This window comes from Hippichthys cyanospilos, chromosome 15 (genome assembly GCF_059441005.1).
Source record: "Hippichthys cyanospilos isolate Australia breed blue-spotted pipefish chromosome 15, RoL_Hcya_1.0, whole genome shotgun sequence".
NCBI classification, from domain to species: Eukaryota; Metazoa; Chordata; class Actinopteri; order Syngnathiformes; family Syngnathidae; genus Hippichthys; species Hippichthys cyanospilos.
The window spans coordinates 14,282,062-14,302,149 of NC_142383.1; the positions used below are offsets into that span (position 1 = coordinate 14,282,062).

At 39.2% G+C, this 20,088-nt stretch overlaps 3 protein-coding genes and 2 non-coding genes across 5 annotated transcripts; all 5 read right to left on the bottom strand.

Annotated features, from left to right (window-relative positions):
• Positions 1-506: 506 nt before the first annotated feature.
• On the bottom strand, positions 507-4,233 carry pdcl (phosducin-like). Its single transcript, XM_088434474.1, has 4 exons — positions 4,019-4,233; positions 2,960-3,155; positions 2,104-2,285; positions 507-1,210 (listed from the first exon to the last, which is right to left on the bottom strand). The coding sequence occupies exons 2-4, from the start codon at positions 3,132-3,134 to the stop codon at positions 647-649; spliced, it is 921 nt and encodes a 306-aa protein (XP_088290600.1). The 5' UTR covers positions 3,135-3,155; positions 4,019-4,233; the 3' UTR covers positions 507-646.
• A 1,236-nt stretch (positions 4,234-5,469) lies between these two features.
• LOC148411817 (prostaglandin G/H synthase 1-like) lies at positions 5,470-15,607 on the bottom strand. Its single transcript, XM_088434470.1, has 11 exons — positions 15,376-15,607; positions 15,208-15,291; positions 12,866-12,982; positions 11,935-12,075; positions 11,708-11,851; positions 11,462-11,643; positions 10,256-10,339; positions 9,886-10,132; positions 8,273-8,559; positions 7,058-7,205; positions 5,470-6,042 (listed from the first exon to the last, which is right to left on the bottom strand). Exons 1-11 carry the CDS (start codon positions 15,380-15,382, stop codon positions 5,705-5,707), a joined length of 1,779 nt encoding a protein of 592 aa, XP_088290596.1. The 5' UTR covers positions 15,383-15,607; the 3' UTR covers positions 5,470-5,704.
• Positions 15,608-16,673: 1,066 nt separating this feature from the next.
• Positions 16,674-19,624, bottom strand: rpl37 (ribosomal protein L37). Its single transcript, XM_088434482.1, has 4 exons — positions 19,534-19,624; positions 18,822-18,957; positions 17,763-17,847; positions 16,674-16,789 (listed from the first exon to the last, which is right to left on the bottom strand). Exons 1-4 carry the CDS (start codon positions 19,534-19,536, stop codon positions 16,720-16,722), a joined length of 294 nt encoding a protein of 97 aa, XP_088290608.1. The 5' UTR covers positions 19,537-19,624; the 3' UTR covers positions 16,674-16,719.
• On the bottom strand, positions 16,925-17,003 carry LOC148411819 (small nucleolar RNA SNORD72). The gene has a single exon (XR_015868070.1). It is a non-coding gene; the product is annotated as a small nucleolar RNA SNORD72 (small nucleolar RNA).
• On the bottom strand, positions 19,032-19,110 carry LOC148411820 (small nucleolar RNA SNORD72). Its single transcript, XR_015868071.1, has one exon. It is a non-coding gene; the product is annotated as a small nucleolar RNA SNORD72 (small nucleolar RNA).
• Positions 19,625-20,088: the final 464 nt, after the last annotated feature.

Consider the following 20,088-nt stretch of genomic DNA (forward strand, 5'->3'; position numbering starts at 1 on the left):
CTGCCATATATTAATGACTATAAATGTATCACTTGCAGTAAATAACTGCTAATTTGGACAACAAACCAACCAAACAAACAAAATATTTAATTCTTTCACTGCCAATGACGCCTACAGACGTCAAAGATCATTTTAACTGGGCTGGCAGTGAACAAGATAATAATTCTACTTGTCACTATTCGTTGCTGGCATATATCAAAGACAAAATGAATTACAGTACTTGCAGTATATAACTGAATTCCATGGGGGGGAATTTAACTCATCCACTGCCAATGACGCTAATCGACATCAAAGATCATTTTTACTGGGCTGGCAGAGAATGAATTAATAGACAGAAAAGCTATGCTATAAAGAAAAATGAAATTGTCACGTTATGAGATTTAGATGCTTTTTCTTGAAAATCTGAAATAAAAGTCCTGCGAATAAAATAAATGCAATTATAATTTCATGAGAATATAGTGAATTTTTGAGGAAAGGCTTGTATTAAGGAGAAAAGAAAGTCTTAATATAGACAGAAAGGGTATTTATTTAAGAGAAAAAAATGGTCATTTTAGGGGGAAAACGTATAGGGAAATGTGTTTATTTACAGGAAAAACAGTGTTGAAAAATAATAGGAGTCTTTACATCATATCATCCAGGTGGCGCCCTAGTCTATGTCGAGGTCAGAATCGTCGTCGCTGAGGTTGCTCTGAACGATGGCGCCGTTGCGGATGGTCTTGGGGCCGGCGGGGGCCTTTTCGGGCAGCACGCCGTATTCCTGCAGCAAGGCCTCCACGTCCACGGCGAAGAAATCCTCGCCCAGCTGGTCGGTGAGCCGCACGAAGTTGCCGATGAGCTCGCCGCCCTTGTAGACCAGCAGCGCAGGAAGAGCGCTGTCTCGGAATAGCGGGCTGGTGCCGACGGCCGAGCTGCGCACGCTGCAGAACTTGATCAGCGGGTACTCGCGCGCCAGGCAGGCCAGGCTGCCGCTCATGGCCTCGCAGCCCGGCGCGTCAGGCTCATAGATGTGGATCATAACCGTCGTGGTTTTGTCCTCCTCGTCCAGCGCCTCCAGGAAGTCCTCGCCGCCGGCCAGCTCCTGGACGCGCTCAAAGCGTTTGCCGCCGCACAGCTGCCGCCTCATCTCCTCCATACGCTGCGCGCGGTAGCGCTGCAGGAAGTCCTCGTCGTCCGCTTCCTGCTGGAGCATGTTGTACTCCTGCATGGTCATCTGCGTGCAGGAAAAGGAACGTCTGTACCGTCTTTAACGTTAAAACATGTTGAATTATTGGCAGAAAATGGCTTTTTAAAATTTTTACAATTTTTTTTTTTATTTCACTAATTTAAGGAGCTGAAAGTTGCAATTTTTTAGGAGTAAAAAAAGATTTTACAGTGGAAAAAAATGCCCGTAATAAGAGAGCTAAGATGGACTGATTAGGTTGTTTGGCCCTAATATTGACAACAACAAAAAAATGGCAGCTTTTATGATAGTTAAATCCTTTGCAACAGAAAAAAGTGTAATTGAAGTGAACGAAACTAAAACTTTAACAGGAGAAAGCTGTAATTTTTCCAGAGGGAAAAAAAAAAGTATGATTTTACAGGGAGAAAATTCCCAAAGAAAAAAATATTTTGTAAAAATAATATATTAAGAGAGCTAATATTGTCTGAATAGGTCATTTGGCCCTAGGATTTACAAGAAAAAAATGCCGTTTTTGCGATGATTCAATCCTAATCACAACATGAAAAATACTAATTTAAGAAAATAAAATGACCACTATAAGATCAGAAATTGTTTTGGGGAGAAAAAAGTCAGATTTTAAAGAGATAAAAATCTGTTTTTTTTTAAAAATGATACTCAGTAAACATGGCCTTCAGATTAATATTGAGTTTGAAAGCAACAAAATCCACCAGTTGAAATTTAATTCAGGGGCCGGCTTTTTTGCCACTTGTCAACCGAAAACAACATAGCGGTTTCTCGGGTAATGACCAATCACGGCTCAACTTGTAAAAATCACATGACCAGCGAGTTCTATGTTATGTTATGTTATGTTATGTTAACTCAACTAACATTTTATGACAATATTTTGGGGGGGGGGTTAAAAGCGTGAGGACGCCGACGCTTACTTTGCCTTTGATTTTTTCCTGCAGTTCTTTCTGCTTCTGCTTGTCTTGCTCCAGGTCCAGGTCAGAGCGGCACGTCATGGACAGCTTCTTGATCAGGCGCTCCATCTCGTTCTTCTGCTCCTGCTTCTGCTCCACCTCCAGCTGCTTGTACTTCCTCCAGTCATTGATCACGCCCTTTGGTCCTAGATGATCACAAGAACGCGACGACATTATTTTTATTATCAATACTTTTGGCATGTTGTTTTCAAAAGTCAGGTGCTTGAGTGTGATGAGTTTATACTGGGGTGACATACAGTACAGTATTGTGCCATGCTTAGCAAAAAAACAAACAAACAAAAAAAACAGTGACATATACTGTATTAGTGCTTATTAAATCCTTAATTTTTTTAAACTACGGTAGGGCGTCAAACTGCTAATCCACCTTTTATTTTTAAACATATATTGAAACAGAGCAAGAACAAGTAATAAAAAATTAATATGCTAACATTTTAAAAATAAAAATTCCAAAATGAATCTACAACAGTCACTTATTTTGAGTGTAAAAATCACCATTGTATTCAATAAAACGTAGACTGTGCTGAATGTCTTCTTTCTGTTGTGATACCATCTAGTGGCAGACAGTGAAATTACATCCACAACGGATTACTTATACAAGGAATATTGTGAAATATCAGGACCCCAAACCCAGGACCTGCGATGAAGGCAAATTTTTCAATAATGTTGGTGTTTTATGATCTTTTATGTAATAAATGCTTTGCAGACATCTTGTAGCATCTACAGGTAATAACGATGCCTTAGTCACTTGCAGATTTGAGTTATTCATCAACAAGACTGAGTACTTCAGCGTATCAGCTACCTGTGTTGACCGCGCTGCCATCGGCACTGTAGTCGAGCTCGGGCTCGTCGGCGCCGCCGTCTCGGATGGTTTTGGCTTCGCTGTCATCGTCCTCGTTGTCGCTGTCATCGTCCTCACTGCTGCTGTAATAGTACTGCAGCTTTTCCCCCAGGATCTTATCATCTAGCGTCGTCATGACAACGGCTCAACTGTTGACCTATCAGGGTGGACAGGTAATACATGCTGGATTAGCTTGAATATGTTAGCATAGTTATACACTTAAGAAAATAAGATGTTACAAGAATGATGGAGTAATTGGGGGAAAATAGCCACAATATTATATAAAAAAAGTAAGAGGAGACTTTTTTTTACAAGGATAACAATAGCATTTCATCAAAAAAGTATTAATTAATGCACTTCTACAAGCGGTCGTTGTTTTGAATGAACACCAAAACATTAACACAAACTGCAGCCACACGATTAATATCTTAATTCAGATTTGCCCAGTGAAGCGTACTAATTGAGAATGACATTTATCTAAGGTGTGAGATAAACAGAAAGGATTTATGTGAAATTAGGGCAACCGAACAACAATGCAGATTAAACAGAACAGAGTATTTATTTTTTTTAGCATTTTAAACTAGTGCATAAAGGTCTTAATGATGCACGCAAGATTAATTAATGGATCTAAATAGCACACGCACTACTCGAAATGATCGATTAATTTGAATTTATTTATTGGTTCAATTTTTCAATTGATTTTTGTGTGGTATTAGATGGTTCAATAAATCGATAGACGCGGCCAGATGGTGTTTAGTTGTAGGTTATTTTGACGACGATAAAAATAGATTTTAACAGGCCAGCTATGAGAAAATATTCCAAGGATGAAAGGCTACTCGAAACCTATTATGTCATTTATTAAGAACCACTAGATTAGAACTACGTAATGTGAGCTAGTTTAGCTTTAGCTACGATTTTGACAGTTAGCCAACCCGATAAACGGAGGTGCAACTAATGTCAACATTCGCTATTTTAAAATAATAACAAATTAGAGTGAATGTGTATACAACGGTGTCTTACCTTATTTTATGATTATTTAACAAGAGTTGTGTGTGAGTGTCGAGTGATGCTACTCCAGATGCTACTTAAAGCTACTAATGCTAACGTCTAAGCATCTCAGGGATGTTGCGTTCAGGATATTTGGATAATATGTCGACACACCGGTGCGAAAAAAATGCCGAATTAAATTTGAGTAAGGATATGTTCGACTGATTATAAAAAGTTACTGTCTGAAAAAATGATATTTTAAGTTCCGCTCCAGATACCACATAACGTATATCTGCACATGAAGTAGAAATGACGGAATGTATCTCCTACGAAATGACGTTTCGCGATAGCTGAAGTGACAATCGTGGATAGGAAGTACGTTGTTATGGAAATCTGAAATGTAATTTTTGATAAAGTGGAACTTAAATACTGATATGTGCAAGACAGCAAATCCGCTGTTAAAATTTTCTTTTCTTCCTAGCGAGCGCAAATTGTTAAGCTCCCTTCAACCTGGTGTACCTGAAGGCAACTAAATGACGTCATGTTTTCACTCTACATGTAGTTCTCAATTTATCCAATAGAGGACAGCAGAAAATAACAGACGGTAGTCCCCTTTTATAAATTTGAAAAACATGTACATGACGCCTAGATCGCAGGAAATGTAAAATAAAAACGTACAAATAAAACGAACTTAACAAAATTCTCTGCATACAATACACTAGCGCCATCTCAAGGCAACCAAATGAACTGCATTCATTTTATCAACTGCTTCAATTGATATTATAAAAGTAAAGGGTTTAGGCTGTATATTATAATGCATTGTAACGTGCGTTACTGTCATTTGTACTGAGTAAAATATTCGTAGTTTTATGAGTGCAAAGCCTTACACTACTGCGTTAAAGCAAAAAGTAATGAATTACAGTAATTACATTACTTTTACAATGCATTACTCACAACACCTGTAAACGCCATAGAGGAAGGTTCCCGGATCCAAAGTAAAAGGCAGATTCGCTTATCATCACGCTGCTACTATGCAATTTGATTGAAAAAAAAACAGAAAACAAACCCTCTATAACAATAATGCCAAGTTACAGCAAATATTTATATGAAAAACAGTTCCTGGCCATCAATGTTGAACAAACAATTGAAAAAAAGCTACATTTGTTGTGGTAGGACCCATGATGCTTGAACTAGTCGCAAAAACAAAAATATTGAAACAAAGACTAATAATAATCATAAAGATGCAAGTTGAATAGAATTCAACTGCTATCTCCACCGCAACCTATTTTATCAAAGCAATCTGTTCCGTGAGATAATTGGGTTTAACAACATCTCACATCCTGTGATGAAAATTCTCCGGTTTCACGGTTGCTTATCAGCTTTCCGTATTTTGCCAAAAGAAACACAAGGGAGGGCGGGAAGTGAACGTGCCAACGGAGGCCCCGCAAAAGGTGATGGAAATTGAAAAGAATCCAAACAAAGACTTTGATGGCCTCCGATTTTAATGAATGCACTTTCAAGCCTTGTGTGTCTGGGTTTTCTTTTTCAGAAACCTCCACGCTGCGAGAGTCATGTTTACGGACAAACACTGTGCTGGATTTGCTCACTCAAGTTCCAAGTGTAAGGCTGCAAAAAAAAAAAAAAAAAAAAAAAACTGCGGATCCTGATCCGGGTTGTTTCAAGCCAATTCGAATTTTGGTTTGAAGCCCCTCGAACATGTCACAGCTCATCCGTCCTGACGCTTTTCTCCTCTGGCGGCACTCGGAACGCCACGTAAGGGCACGTCCTGGAATTTAAGCACACCAACTTCTTCAGCGTGGCCGAGTTGACAATGTCGAAGCCCACGCGGCCCCCGAACGTGCTGGGCTTCCAGTACTCGGGGGAGCAAATGGGGTTACCCAGGAGGCCTTTGAGGGAGAAGGGCGCCCCCATTTCCACCATGCTCTCTCCGAAAATGGCCCCCGGCCGCGTCCGCTCCAGCAGCATGCCGGGGTAAAATTCAAGCGCGTCGATGTCACCGTAGAACTTTTCCAGAGTTTGCGCTATTTCCTCATCATCTGCCAAAATGATACAATCAATAAATTACATTTCCAGGCAAGGTTTAGTGATCGGGACTGAAAAATTTTAATTACCGCATTTTCCGCACTATAAGGCGCACCGGATTATAAGGCGCACCCTCAATTTATGACATATGTTTAAACTTTTTCCATATATAAGGCGCACCCTCAATTAATGACATATTTGAAAACCTTTTCCACATATAAGGCGCACCGGATTATAAGGCGCACCCTCAATTAATGACATATTTGAAAACTTTTTCAATCACAATATAGTAATACTCAAAGTAATAACAATAATATCGCACATAATAACTAAACTCTCAATAGCATAATAACTCAATGTCAATATGAGCAACCTTGTTCAACTGTAAACACACTAAAGAAAGTTTACTTTATCAGTTCATTCCCCATCTAAGAATCCCAATCCCAATATTGATCCATATATAAGGCGCACCTGATTATAAGGCGCACCATCAGCTTCAAAAAAACATTTCTGGCTTTTAGGTGCGCCTTATAGTGCGGAAAGTACGGTAAACATCTACGGTAAACAACGGCTTTTCGTCTTCATTAACATGATTTAATATGCAATAACATTTTCTTTCAAGGTTTCAAGGTTTTCTTGTTTTTTTTTCTTTTATAGACGCTTCAGTTAGAGCCCTTAAAGCAGTGGTTCTCAAATGGGGGTACTAGTACCCCTGGGGGTACTTGAAAGAACTTCAAAGGGTACTCAAGGTTTTAAATGAAACATGCAAAAATGGTTTAAAATTAATTATTGAATGAATTAATCGTTTCAGGAAAATATAAGTTCATAAAACAAATTTCATGTTCAGCCTAGCAAAATACAAAACAAAAGTTACTTTGAGTACTGAAGCGCCAGCACCTTCCTGCTATTCCCCTGTACTCCAATTCACATCATGACACACACTGATAATAATTAACAACAAAGGGTTGGGCCACTTCTCGAGGGGTGTCAGTTATCCCGAGCATTTCTCGTCGGATTCGTCTCACTCACCTGTGAATTCTCTGAAGGAAGCGTACGGCTTGAGGTTAAAGCGTTTCCTGTACTCGTTGAAAGGCTGCATGCGAAGCTGCCGCGACTCCTTGATGGTGCTCACGGCCACAGGGGTCACCACGGGGTTCATGTTGTAGCCCGCGCCGATCTGTGGGCAAAACGAAAGCGCAAGGGACCGCCGGAGATTTTGTCAGCTTTCACCGGCAATTTTCTCAGGAAACTAAACGATCTATTACGGAAAGCAATAATATCATGGCGTCGCTTTTGATTTATTGAACATCATACATATAAACCACAGGTGTCAAAGTCAAGGCCCGGGGGCCAGATCCGGCCCGCCACCTCACTTTTTGTGGGCCTTGAAATGCTGATTTGACTTCAGGTTTATGACTAAAATACCAAAATTGCAAGTTGTCTTTAACTTTTAAAACTTTGGGGGAAGAAAAACAAACATTTTCTTATTCTCCAAATCTCTTTTGAACAGTTTTTGCCGGCTTCTGATATCAAATCTTAGTAAATGTGTGATCAACACACCTAAAATGTATTTGAATTCCCAGTCATTCCGGCCCTCTGAATGAAACTATCACTATAATGCGGCCCAAAATAAAAATGTGTTTGACACCACTGATATAAACATTGAGCACAAATTTCATTCAAATAAACACAAAATATAGTGAGAATCAATATATATTAATTACTAAGTACAGTTATATTAAAAGAATAGGAATAATTTCACAACTTATCTCGTCCTACCTCCTTCTTTTATGTATATAAATAAAAGGCAAAACTTGTCATTGATCTATGTACTTGAGTAAAGTATATCTTTTTTGATTTATTTATTTGTACAGTAACATTGGGCAACTTTTTAAAGCAATCATTTGTAGACACCTATTTTTATCTGGTTTTGTACCGGCGACTCTCCTCTCAGTTTGTTTGCAAGGTTAGCACAGTTCAGCTGTCACAGGAAGTAAATAGAACTAACTTATTGAGTTTTTTTTTTTTTTCTTAGGGTTGTGACATCCCATTTGACTTTGGGCACATCAATCTCAGTGATGCAAACGCAGTGCAACATGCAAAACAAAGAAGCAAGTCATGCCCGACCGCAAACTGTCAAGTAATACAGATCCAGCAACACAGGAAGATCGAGTGCATTTGCCAAAAAAGCTTCACTCTGGTATGCGACTATTTACACGGATTGAATGTCTGAATGCCGCTTACCTGGCCGGCCACTTGGCGGGAAAACGCATCCACCAGCTTGTCCACGCCGTAATGCGTGAGAACGGACGTGTTGAAAAGGAACTGCCGGTAGGCCAGCTCGTCCCCGTTGATACGGAAGCTGTCGGGCATCAAGGGGTGCCAGTGGTAGAGCTGACTGAACTCCAAGGCGATGCGGTTCCCATATTGGAACTGGGCGTGGAAGAGTAAGGTGGGGTCAAACTTTAAGTGCAGCAAGTAGCCGCTGAGGTGCTGCACGTATTCTTCTATGACTATTCGGATGGTCTCACCTGGGGAGGGCAAGAAATGGAATCAAACCAATCAAAAAAGGCAGGAGTAAATGCTTTGAGTTACTTCCTCTGTTCGTAGTTTCTTTTCGGTATATTGTATAACCAATCAAAACTCCTATTGTATTGTGCTTGTGTAACTTCATTCGTTTGTTCTTGCTTGCCAAAAATTATTATGGAATGCAATGAATGGAATGACAATCTATTGCAGTTGCACATGCAGCAATACGGAGCAACAAAGACCTAAAATCGTCTAAAATATTCAGAATTTCAGCCTCTCGAACGGGAAATCTTCTCGGATTTCTTTAGTCTTCTATGTGCAACTCAAATGGGGGTATAAGTACCCCGGGGGTACGTGAAGAAAGTATGTGAGACTTTAAGAGGCTTTCTGCTCGATTGCAAAACTGATGAATTGTTAATTATTGACGGGAGTGGAGAAGCATTTTTTTCTTTTCAAATTACGAGCAAACTAACTGGAAAATGAAAAATATTTTTATCATTTCTTTTCTTATGGTGACTGCTTTGCAAAATTCTGTCTTTATTTTTTAGGTTTTCTGTTATGGATGCGCATTGTCATTAGTGACAGCATTTTCCCACAGGGGAGCTCGAAATAAAAGATGTTACACGATCTCCATTCCGGAGTTAGCATTACAAATGTAGGTTTACAAACCAAACGCAGATGACACAGCAATCTGTTTGAAGTTTTATTGTGTTGTTAAGTGTCATTCAAAAATGCTGTGCTAGTGAGAAGGTACTTGACTAAAAACTATTTAAGAGGTGTTACATCATTGATAAAGTTTGAGAACCTTTGCTTATGCAATATGTGAATTCGAGTAAAATATTTCCAACTTTGGAAAACAATGATCAAAACATCTGTGATTTTCTGACATATTAAAAACCAAACCAGTGACCAAATCATAAAAAAAAAAAAGAGCTTGCTCTGCATTGTCATTTTTTTTAATAAAGTAATGGAAATAAAAACATATTTTAGATACATCATTTATTGACAAAATAACTGACGAAATACAATAGTTAGTTGCGGCTTTAATTGCTACACCGATGCTGGCTTATCCTCATAATAATTGTTTTGGAATCATTTTTTGGACTGCATTGCATTCATATTGTGGTTTAAAATAAACAATAAACAGTGTCGATTTGGTATTTTCATTACCCTGCGGGCTGATGATGATCGAGGCCTACACGATCTCTGCCTAGCTATAAATAAACACTTTGGAGGGATAAATGTGTACCGTACCCCCCAAAAAAATCTGCACCTGGCAGTTAGTTCCATTAAAAAAATAAATAACAATAAATGTGAAACTGGCTCACCAATAATGATGAGCCGCGCCGTCTGGAAAAGCTGCTCGTCATCCCAGTTGGGATGCTCCGCTTTGAGGACGTCGCACACTCGGTTGTGCTCCCTCAGCCACAGCGTGGCAAACAATCCCAAGCCGGGCAGAAGTCCGAACACTTCGTTGCCGATGGCGAGTTGATCCTCGGGGGCCACGCCTGGAGGGTAGCTCATCTTGACGGGGGCTTCGGCTACAGAGGGAGGGTACATCTCTCCATCAATCAACTAATGGGGAACATAATAGCACAAGGTCCTAACACTTAACATGTATTTTTTATATTTACATTATAAACATTTAGCAGCAAAAAAAGCTGAATTGCTCAAATAAACTGTAAAGCTGTTATCCACCTGATACTTTAGTTTCCCGTCTTTTAAAAGTCGGAGCTGAAGTTGCCGCTCCAGATTATCGCCGTAAATGTGCCCTGCATCCACCTGTACAAAAATCATTAAAAAAAATAAAATATATGGCGGCCAAAGGGGGCAAAGATGCTGAAACTGAAGGCAAAAAAAAAAACAACTGCAAACAAAAAATGAAACACAAAATATGCAATTACAAAACCAAAATGGAAGCAAATTTTTGCCAATGTTTGCTCTCAGTGGGTTAGGGGTGAGTAGTGATCCAACATATCAGGCCGATACCGAGCCTTATTTTAATATATCGATACTCACAACAATGACTGATACCACCAATATCAGTCACTCTTGTGGGGGTTATAAAATAAGGGACTAGAAATTAGAACACATAATTGCCCTTAACTTCATGCAATTTTAAGAAAAATGATAACTTTATTTTAAAATTATTTGGCATTGTTTTGCGGGAAAATGTGTATCAAAATATTACTGGTTTTGGTACTTGGTACTACTTAAGGGTTGAGTTCTCATACTGGTATTTGTTTAAAAAATGGCATGGAACATCTACATTTTGTTATATTGCTTCTTTGTTTAATAATATAACAATGATACTCCGCACCACGACGTTGAATTAACTTTTTATTAGCATAGCACGTAGTCGTAACAAAAACCGGTACAACACAAACCAGAGCCGGGGTTCCCATCATGCATTGCGTGACAAACTACTGGTAGCATTACAGCTCAATATCCCTATAAATGATGATAAAATTTGAAAAATGTTGCGGATATGGTGACGAACCTTTACAAGAACATTTGAGATATTTTGAGATTTTTAGAGCTCTAATTTTATGAGACAGACGGTGCAAATTTTTTTGAGAAGAATAGTCAGAATCTTACAAAAACTACAAAAATATCTTTTAATGAGAATAAAGTGATAGGATTATGAGTGAAAAAAGTTGGAACTGTTCAACTATTGTGTGCATTACACAAGTAGCCTGAATCTGTTAAAAAGGGCGTTCCCCAAAGATCCCTTCTTGGCCCTCTTTCAATTAACATTGAACCATTCTTCCCCCATTCTTTCACTTAAATGCCAAGATGAAAAACCTGTTTTTTGCACCTTCTTTCTCATTGCATTTTCTTAGCAAGCACTTTGCAATGATGCCAAGAGGAAACCACACATATGAAAGAGTTGTATGAACTGACCCCATGAGCCAGGGCCTTGGTGAAGCCCACTCCCATGCGGTTGTACGTCTTGAAAAATTGGTGGGTGAAGTGCTGCGCGAAGAAGGCAAACATGAGGTTGGAGCCTTGCGGGTCGGGTCTGAACGTCCTTCTCTTCATCAGCTTCTCCACGAGGAGCTCAGGGTCAGGCAACCCAGCTTTACCTATTAAAAAGAGACCGGCATCATTTTTTGCTGCATTATCAAGAACCCCTGATGACGCGCTGACCTTTGACCCCCAGAGGTGTAGGACAGTCCTCTGGAACTGGCGGAAGAATCCGAGTGTAGTAGCTCAGGTTGTAATACGACTCCCAGCTAAGGTAGCCATATTTGGAGTTGTAGGTTGGAGGGCTGGGAATTAAGTTGGACCTTACTGATCAGAAAAAACATTCGAGGATATGTTTGTAATGCGTACGGTCATTTTATAGACGTTCCTGTTCTGGAAAGGCTCGGCACCTGTCAGGACGAGCCGCATTAGAACCTCCCGCAGGAAGGTGTTGTTGACGACGTCCCAGAGCCAGCGGAAGTGGGTGAGGATGTAGTGCACCGTGTCCGGCCCAGGCTTCAGGAGGTTGTGCACACGAGTCCAGAACGTCGCTAAAAAGGACATTTTTTTTTTATACAACATAATACTGTTGACCTTTGATAGTCTGGTGGAATAAGTACCAGGTGGGACCGTAAACAGTGAAAATCCGCATATAATTGACACCTATTGAATTGCAATTGGAAAGAAACAAATTCTATTTTACTCGTTATAGTTTTTAAAATTAGACGTTCAATCAATTGGTCTTTTTTAATCATAAAAGAATCATAAACAAATGACTATAAATATATAGCTGGTGACACCATATCAAAGTGTAACATTGCACTCCCCAGGAGTGTGCTATTCCTTGGCTGAAACACTGCGAGAATGATGTGGAATAAAATTACACCAAAAATGACTAAAATAAAAGTAAAATTGATTTGTTACTACCATATAATGTACAAACTAAAAGTATAAAAACAAAGAATTTGAAGGTGTTTCATGCAATGCATTCTGAGACCTGTGAATAGTGAAAATCCACAAATGACGCCTATTAAGATGCATAGGGAGAAAACAAATGCTATTTTAAAACCAAAATGTTTCAAATTCATCATGATCCCATGATTTATGGACATAATTTTAACCTGATGTAAAATACTGTATATGCCTGAGCTCCATGTACCCAGTAAGCTGACTGCTCAGGAGGAAGATCGTAAAACGGATTACACTCCCTTATTGTCTCATTTTGTAGCATTAAGGGGGCCCCTTTCCGCCTCTCCATCTGGGATAGCTCAAATTCCTCTCCCTCCCCAAGCGGATATGAAGAGATGTCACAGATGCAAGGCGTGGGATGAGCAGACTCACGGATGGTGCAGTTCTCCCCGTGGTAGCCGGTGCGGGTGCAGTCACACTCGTAGCGGTCGTCTGCGTACCTTACGCACACGCCCCGGTGCTGACACGGCAAGTAGCAGCACGGGTTCACTGCGGGGACAAGTGTCAACGGGTGTCAGTGTCACCTACGTAAACCCCAAATCCTTACGAAAAAAAAAAAGATATACAGTACATATATACAGTATAAATGCAGCTGCTATTCTCTACATCTGGTTTATAATGAAAAACACCATAATAGGATACAGAAGTCATTAGGAAAGATTTTATTGGATGTCACGCTCAGACATGCAAAAAGCAGGGGAACCGGGACGTTGAGTGGCTCAAAAAGTAAAGATTTAATCCAGGAATAAGGCAGGACAAACTAGAACAAAACTGTACAAACCAAACTTGAAACATAAACGAGTAAACAGAGTAAGAGTGACAAGGAGGTCAAAGATATTGACAATGACCCTACAACTAACTAAACGCAAACGGCGACATGAAGCCATGGCCACATCCCTTTCTCAGATCCTCCAGCCTGAGTCTGTCTTTGACGGGTTTAAAAGTAATTTCTTACCGCGCTTATACTGCTGCAACTTCACACTGAAAAACATTCAATTTGAGGACGCTCTGGAAATTAGATGACATGACATCAAAAAAAAAAGCCTGAGGAAATCCAGGAATAAAATACACTGTGTGTAGTGTGTTTATCTTTACAGATACATAAACTTCTGAGTCAGATTCCCATCGGGAACAAAAAAAAGGAAAAGGGACCTGTGTTATTATAGTACGAGCAAGAATCACGTGTGCGAGTGTGTGTGTGCGGTTTCGACACGACCCAACAGGTGGAATAAACCGACAGATCCGGCTAAATTATTCCTAATTGCTTTCAAATGTGACACATGCTTGTACAGTGCAGTCGATGGGGGAACGAGCAGCTGGAGGGTTGTCTCCAAACGTGTTTCGGCACGCCCCCCCCCCAGCCTTTATTCTTGCCAAAAGACACGCCGCAGACCTCATTCGCCTGCTATGTGGATTTAGCCCACGCCATCTCAAAGCGACGAGAGTCAGCTTACAGATGATTGTACCGTCAGATACCGTCAGTATTTTCCCGGTGGGAAAATAACTCAGTCGAAAGAGGGCGGGGCACAGAAAGTCTAGTAGTTTTAATCATGTAAAGAAGATAACTTAGGAATGGGATGAGACTGAGCTGAAACTGTCTGTTCGCATATGTAACAGCTGATAACAACTCAACTGTGTGTGTGTGTGTGTGTGTGTGTGTGTGTGTAGTGTGTGTGCGTAAAGCCATTGTCTCGTCTGTTTAGTGACAAGCGCAATACATTTTTATAGCAACTCATCAGGAAAGTTGATCTAGACTGAACAAACTGATGCTGTCATAACCAGCATTTTTCGATTTTATTTCGATTGATTGAAAATATAAACACAATACAAAATGTAATGAGAAGAATAAAAGAAAACTAAAGAAAGAAAAAAGCGTCAACAATGGATATTGCGGTCTAGTTTACATGTTCAAAAGTAGTAGGAAGTTCCAGAAACTGTCAAGTCCTATCCCTGATTTTTGCTAAATTATTATAAAATATTTAAATTCTAGTTTAATAGTATAAATTAAAATCATGTAATATATCATAAATAAAAAATACACACACCTAATACAGTGCAGTTTTCTATGAAATGTCAATTTTCATGCTTGATTCATGTATTTGAATAACAATGTTTCAGTGAGTGATTCACAGTTGTTTTTTTCCGATCTATAACATAATAATTCCATAGATTAATTAACACCTCTGGCATATTTGCTTTTTGTTGGCTCTTATCATAGATTTTTTTAATCACTTGTCCTCAAATTTTAACAATCCTTACTTGTTTAAAAAGCACCTGAATACTGTGCCAAAGTGGGTGATTATAAATTTATTACTCATTTACAACCTTATAATGAACTTCTTTGTAGGGAAAAATACCTTTAGAAGAGGAACGGTAGAAGCTAATAATAATAAGTTAATAATAAATCCAAGGACAAACAGGTCGATTGGAAGCCCTACGCCAATAGGTTTTTGAAATTATGTTAAAAGATATAAAATAAGTTACATTTATTTTACCGGTTGGGAGGGGGGGCTCAGCACCCCTAAAAATATACTAGAATCGCCCTGGTTAAGTTCACCCAACACGGGGGAGTGAAATGGGCTTGCCGGCCGTTTGTGTTATGGTTACCGGGAATGTTTAGTTTCCACATTCTAGCCATTGCGTCAAAAAAGTCGAAGTAAATGGAAAATTGGAAAAAAAAAGCGCGCATATTTGGCGAGAAAACTTTCACCTACCGGTACCGGACGTCACCTCATCTCCACGGCACGCAGGTTCCCACAGCAGGAGGAGAAGAGCGCAGAAATATCCGAGGATAGAGGCTACACGAGGGGCAGGAAGACACGGAGTGAGATTACCAATGAGAATATCGTTTTATATATAAAAAAAAAAAGTTTGAAATTTACATCTCATCACAGCAGCTCAGCGCGGTGTCATTCCAAGGACGACAGCTTCAAAGCGGTCGGTGAGGAGGCGAGACGGGGGAGTGAGAGCGAGCGAGTCGGCGGGTTCGTTCCGGTGTGCGCGGGAAGCAACCCGCCAAGTAAAGTTTTCACCTGCGGGCAGAAAACAGGAGACAAACGGGGGACGCTCCTGGCGCTGGTTGGTTGGCTCGCTAAGCGCTTGGCGTGCGCGACACCGCCCCCTGCTGGCATTTGAGGATCATGACCGGATGGAACACCTGCGCCGTTTTAGGTATTCCTACGATCTCTGATCAAAATATTAGCATTGAATTAGGATGAGAAAGATAGTTTTTATTTTCATTTTAAAAAACCGAATCATTTTTTTTAAATTAATCATGATTTAGCTTACATGTCACACGGTTTCGAAAACAAGTTCTGAGTTCTGATTGGTTGTTACCTGAGCAACTGTGATGTCATTTTCCGTCGACGAAAATTGGGAAAATGGATGCCCACATCACAATGTTAATAGGTGGATTTTCACAGAATTCCGTTTATGAAAATGTCCAACAAAGTAGACATTTTATTGGTTGTTTGTTTTTCTGGTGCAACACTAAATACCATATTGAAGCGCTTGAGTCTTCGGGAATTTCATTTACATGAGCTGTCTTGGATATCCAAACATTACAAGGGCAGCTCTTACCTTAAAATTGTTAACACCCTCGATGATTCAAATGATGAACAAACACCACAAAAGCTGGGGGGAAAATCTTTTTAAAAGTTACAGGGAAGAAATATATACAGTATATATTATGGAAAGAAAAACAAAGCGGGAGTAAATGATTTTGCCCGCCAAGTATTTAACATCACAGCAGTTGGGCAAAAACAAAGTGCCCCCATTAAACGTCTTTAGGCTTAACTTTTCCCACTCTTTCGGAGATTCAATAAATGCTCTTGCGGGAAGAGCACCCTCAACTTTTCCAGCTGCCACAGGGGGAGGAAAAAAAAAAAAGTTCTGCCATCATGGGAGAGTTGGATTGTTTGGATTTTATATAAATATTTAGACTTTTTGTTGTTAGTTAAGAAACCAGTGAGCTCGGACATATTTGTAATGGTTGCTTTGATTTGTAATGTTATCATTTTCAGTCAACTTTAGCGAAGCTACTTGAAAGCCTTACACAAAGTAGTTTCCTGTAAACATTTATTATGCTCATATTTTGAAAGGGAGATCACATGTGGTCTTGCTGTTGGTGTAAAATACTCACAAAAAAAGTTTTATTGCATCCGTAAGGACAAGACAAGAATGAGCTTTTTGCGTTGGTCACGTTTATTTAACCAAAAACGAGTCTTTTAGGAGGAGCTGGAGGCAGCCACTGCAGCACGTCGGGGCTTGGGGGTGGTACCTTCCCGGAAACCATTCCTGGAAAATTTCAAGAAAAATAATCATTTTCAGATGATTCCCAGAATGTAAGAAATAATTTTCCCCATGGCACTTGAATGCAACATTTACCTAATATGATGAAAAAGCACAAGGCAGGCAAGTCTGGTGACGCTGAACTTGCCTCAGTGATTTTAAAGTAATCACTCTGATTTCATTTGTTCAGACATTTATTGATCACCATCATCGGCAAGCACAGCTCTTTAACACCATTATCGGGGTAAAAGATTATGTGGCCAGATATTTGGAGTCAACAGTTTTGTAAAGGAGCGGTTCTCAAATTGGGGCTATGTGAAGTGCTGATAGGGTTACAGCAACTATCAGCAATCAGTTTTTAATGACATGGCAGGAACAGTACATGATTCTTCTTGAATTAAGAGCAAATTAATTGGAACAGCGTTTCCCTCTATAGTGATATCATGGATCATTTGTAAAGGATTGTATGCCTTCAAGTTCTATATGGATAAGCATAAATGATGTTGCGCGAGCATATATTACCAAATATGAATAAAGATGGCAGAGCTATCAGTTTTAACCCCCCCCCCCCATTCAAAAATGATTCACATCAGTTAGAGGGTACTTTGCTAAATATATTTCATACTGGTAAACCCATAAAACAAGGTTAAATTTGAATAATTTTCCAAGATAGTGGCTGAATTTATTAGCTCCAGATTTGGCTTTTTATCTACATTCTTCACATTCACTAAAAGACAAATATTGACATTTAATATTTTCTGTTGAACCATCTTCATGCTATACTTGACAACTTTGCAAATGCCACCTTGCAATAATAGTATTAAAAAGATTACGTGGGTATTTCAGGCGGTAGAAAAAGGCAGCTATTTTGAATTAAAAAAAAATCAACAATCCTGAATCATTTTTGTTATGAAAAAATATGATTGGGATTACATAGTAGACAAAAATAAACATTAATCAAAAGAGAACCTGAACTCACCTGAAGCGACGGTACACAACCTTAAGGTGCCTCAAACGTCCCGTGCCAGTGGTGTTCCTCCTCTTAGCCTTTGCGCTCCAGTTGTCTAGAAAGAGAAAACAAAAAATTGAAAGCGAGATGGCCCGCGAGATGTTTTCAAACTCCTGAACCGTTAGCTCTAGCAACGTGATCCCAACTGATTTTGAAATCGGAGAAGCGTAGTGTGTCGTCACCAAATACATTATGGTAGCTGGCACGTTTTCAAATGTTGAGAAAGGTGGAAAGCAGTGCGCCAAAGTGCGTAGAGAGGCTGGACTATGTGCTCTAAAATATGTATTTTATAAATAAATGGAATAATGATTCCAGAATATTTTGATTTATGTACCGTATTTTCCGCACTTAGGCGCACGGGATTATAAGGCGCACCTTCAATTAATGGCATATTTTAAAACCTTTTCCATATAGGATGCGCCCTCAATTAATGTCATAGATTAAAATGTTTTTAATCACAATGTAATATTACTCAAAGTAATAACAATAATAACTCAAATAATAACTCTAAACTCTCAATAGCATAACTCAAAGTCAATATGACCAAAGTTGTTCAACTGTAAACACACAAAAGAAACAGGTCAAGGTTACTTTATCACTTCATTCTCCATCTATGAATCCCAATCTCAGTATTGTTCCATATATAAGGCGCACCTGATTATAAGGCGCACCATCAGCTTTAAAAAAAAATTAAGGCTTTTAGGTGCAACTTATAGTGCGGAAAATACGGTAAATAAAAAAATGCAATTTGATATATGTAGAGAGCATTAAAATGGAAGCTATTTTAACTTCATATCTTTATAATTTGCCTAACAAAAATATTTTTACAGTTCACTCATGAATTTCACAATGAATTGGGACTAGGCCAACTTGTATAAAAAAAATTTTTATCACCACTAACTGTTTTAAATATGATTTAGCCTGTGCCGACCTGAGAATAGATTTTCCTTCATGCAGCCCTGTTCTCAAATGACTTTGATACCCCTGTTCTAGTCTGTCACGCATTACCACAAAAAAATTCCAACTTACACTTTCTCTTGCGCTTCTCAGGGTAACCACATTTGCCGCAGGAGGACTTCTGCAGGTGGTAGGCTTTGGAGCCACAACGACGGCACAGGGTGTGCGTCTTATTCCTGCGCTTACCGAAAGAGGATGTTCCCTTCGTCTAATAGATGAAAATGTAAAATAAGTTTAAGAGATCGGAGATCGCCCACAAGTATTACACTAGGACGTTGGGAAGTCTTGTCTCAGGGAGTACAAATGTTTGAATCACATAGTAGTCATTGGTTCAGACATTTTAGCACATCATGGACAAGAAAATTTTAAAATTTTAAACGCCCCTTAAAATATTACATGCATTATGTTTCCAGGTATGTTAGCTCATTCACAATTGGGCTTATTCTCAAGTAAGATATACAATTTCTACAAATTATTATACTAACAACATCACCGGCAAAAGAGAATTTCACATGTAAAAAACATACAACAAAAATCGAAAGATCAACTAATTTGATTTTATTCGATTTTAAGCAGCTTGAGTTGCCCGAATGTCAATGCTAATAAATCGGCTAGCTACGTCAACAACTAAGACCCAAAGTGATATTCACTTTATTTCCATAAAATACGCTATTCAACAAGTATCTAAGCTTTGCCGACAACTAAAAAGTCGTGATGGGTAGTCACTGGACAGCACGTTTGAAAGATGTTTCAAGATTTTAGCTGAACAGCATTGCCAGCTTACCATTGTCGCACAGAGGGCAGGGGAAAAGAGACCGGAAGAGAGGCCGGTTTCTCTCAAATTACTTCCGTGCTTGCTTCTGTGTCACATTAAAATGCGTCCCCTACGTCATGTTGCGTCTTTTTCAACATTAAAAAAAAATCCCCCAAAATGTTACATACTAAAAACAATATATTAACACGAAGCAAACATGTGTTCGAAATCAAACGCGTTTAAGTGAATAACTCACATCAGAAAAAGCTGAGTCCGTTTTGATTTGGATTTGTTTCTATATTTGATATTTTGGGCTTGGTATAGTAGTTCCTAGTGGTGTGTCAAACCCAAGGCCGAAGGGCTAGATCTGGCCTGCCACATCTTTTTATGTGGCCCATGAACGCAAATAAATGACTAACTTCTATGAAGCATGCTAGAACTTGGACCTAAATGTCAAATTGTTACATGTAAATAATAATTAGATCGAGAAATTGCAAACCCATTATTACATTACTTTGAAAAATTGTTGAACACATTTTTATTCTTGATTTCTATTATTATTGGGAAACCAATAATAATTTTTGC

Excerpts from the sequence above, each read along its gene's own strand:
- pdcl (XM_088434474.1), bottom strand. The coding sequence starts at position 3,134 with ATGACGACGCTAGATGATAAGATCCTGGGGGAAAAGCTGCAGTACTAT. Across the intron at positions 2,286-2,959 it reads TGGCAGCGCGGTCAACACAG|GACCAAAGGGCGTGATCAAT; the intron begins GTAGCTGATACG and ends GTGATCATCTAG. Across the intron at positions 1,211-2,103 it reads AGGAAAAAATCAAAGGCAAA|ATGACCATGCAGGAGTACAA; the intron begins GTAAGCGTCGGC and ends TCCTGCACGCAG.
- LOC148411817 (XM_088434470.1), bottom strand. Across the intron at positions 12,076-12,865 it reads CGGGGAGAACTGCACCATCC|CGACGTTCTGGACTCGTGTG; the intron begins GTGAGTCTGCTC and ends TGTCCTTTTTAG. Across the intron at positions 11,644-11,707 it reads TACACCTCTGGGGGTCAAAG|GTAAAGCTGGGTTGCCTGAC; the intron begins GTCAGCGCGTCA and ends TCTTTTTAATAG.
- rpl37 (XM_088434482.1), bottom strand. Across the intron at positions 17,848-18,821 it reads TGAGAAGCGCAAGAGAAAGT|ACAACTGGAGCGCAAAGGCT; the intron begins GTAAGTTGGAAT and ends TTCTCTTTCTAG. Across the intron at positions 16,790-17,762 it reads GTTGTGTACCGTCGCTTCAG|GAATGGTTTCCGGGAAGGTA; the intron begins GTGAGTTCAGGT and ends GAAATTTTCCAG.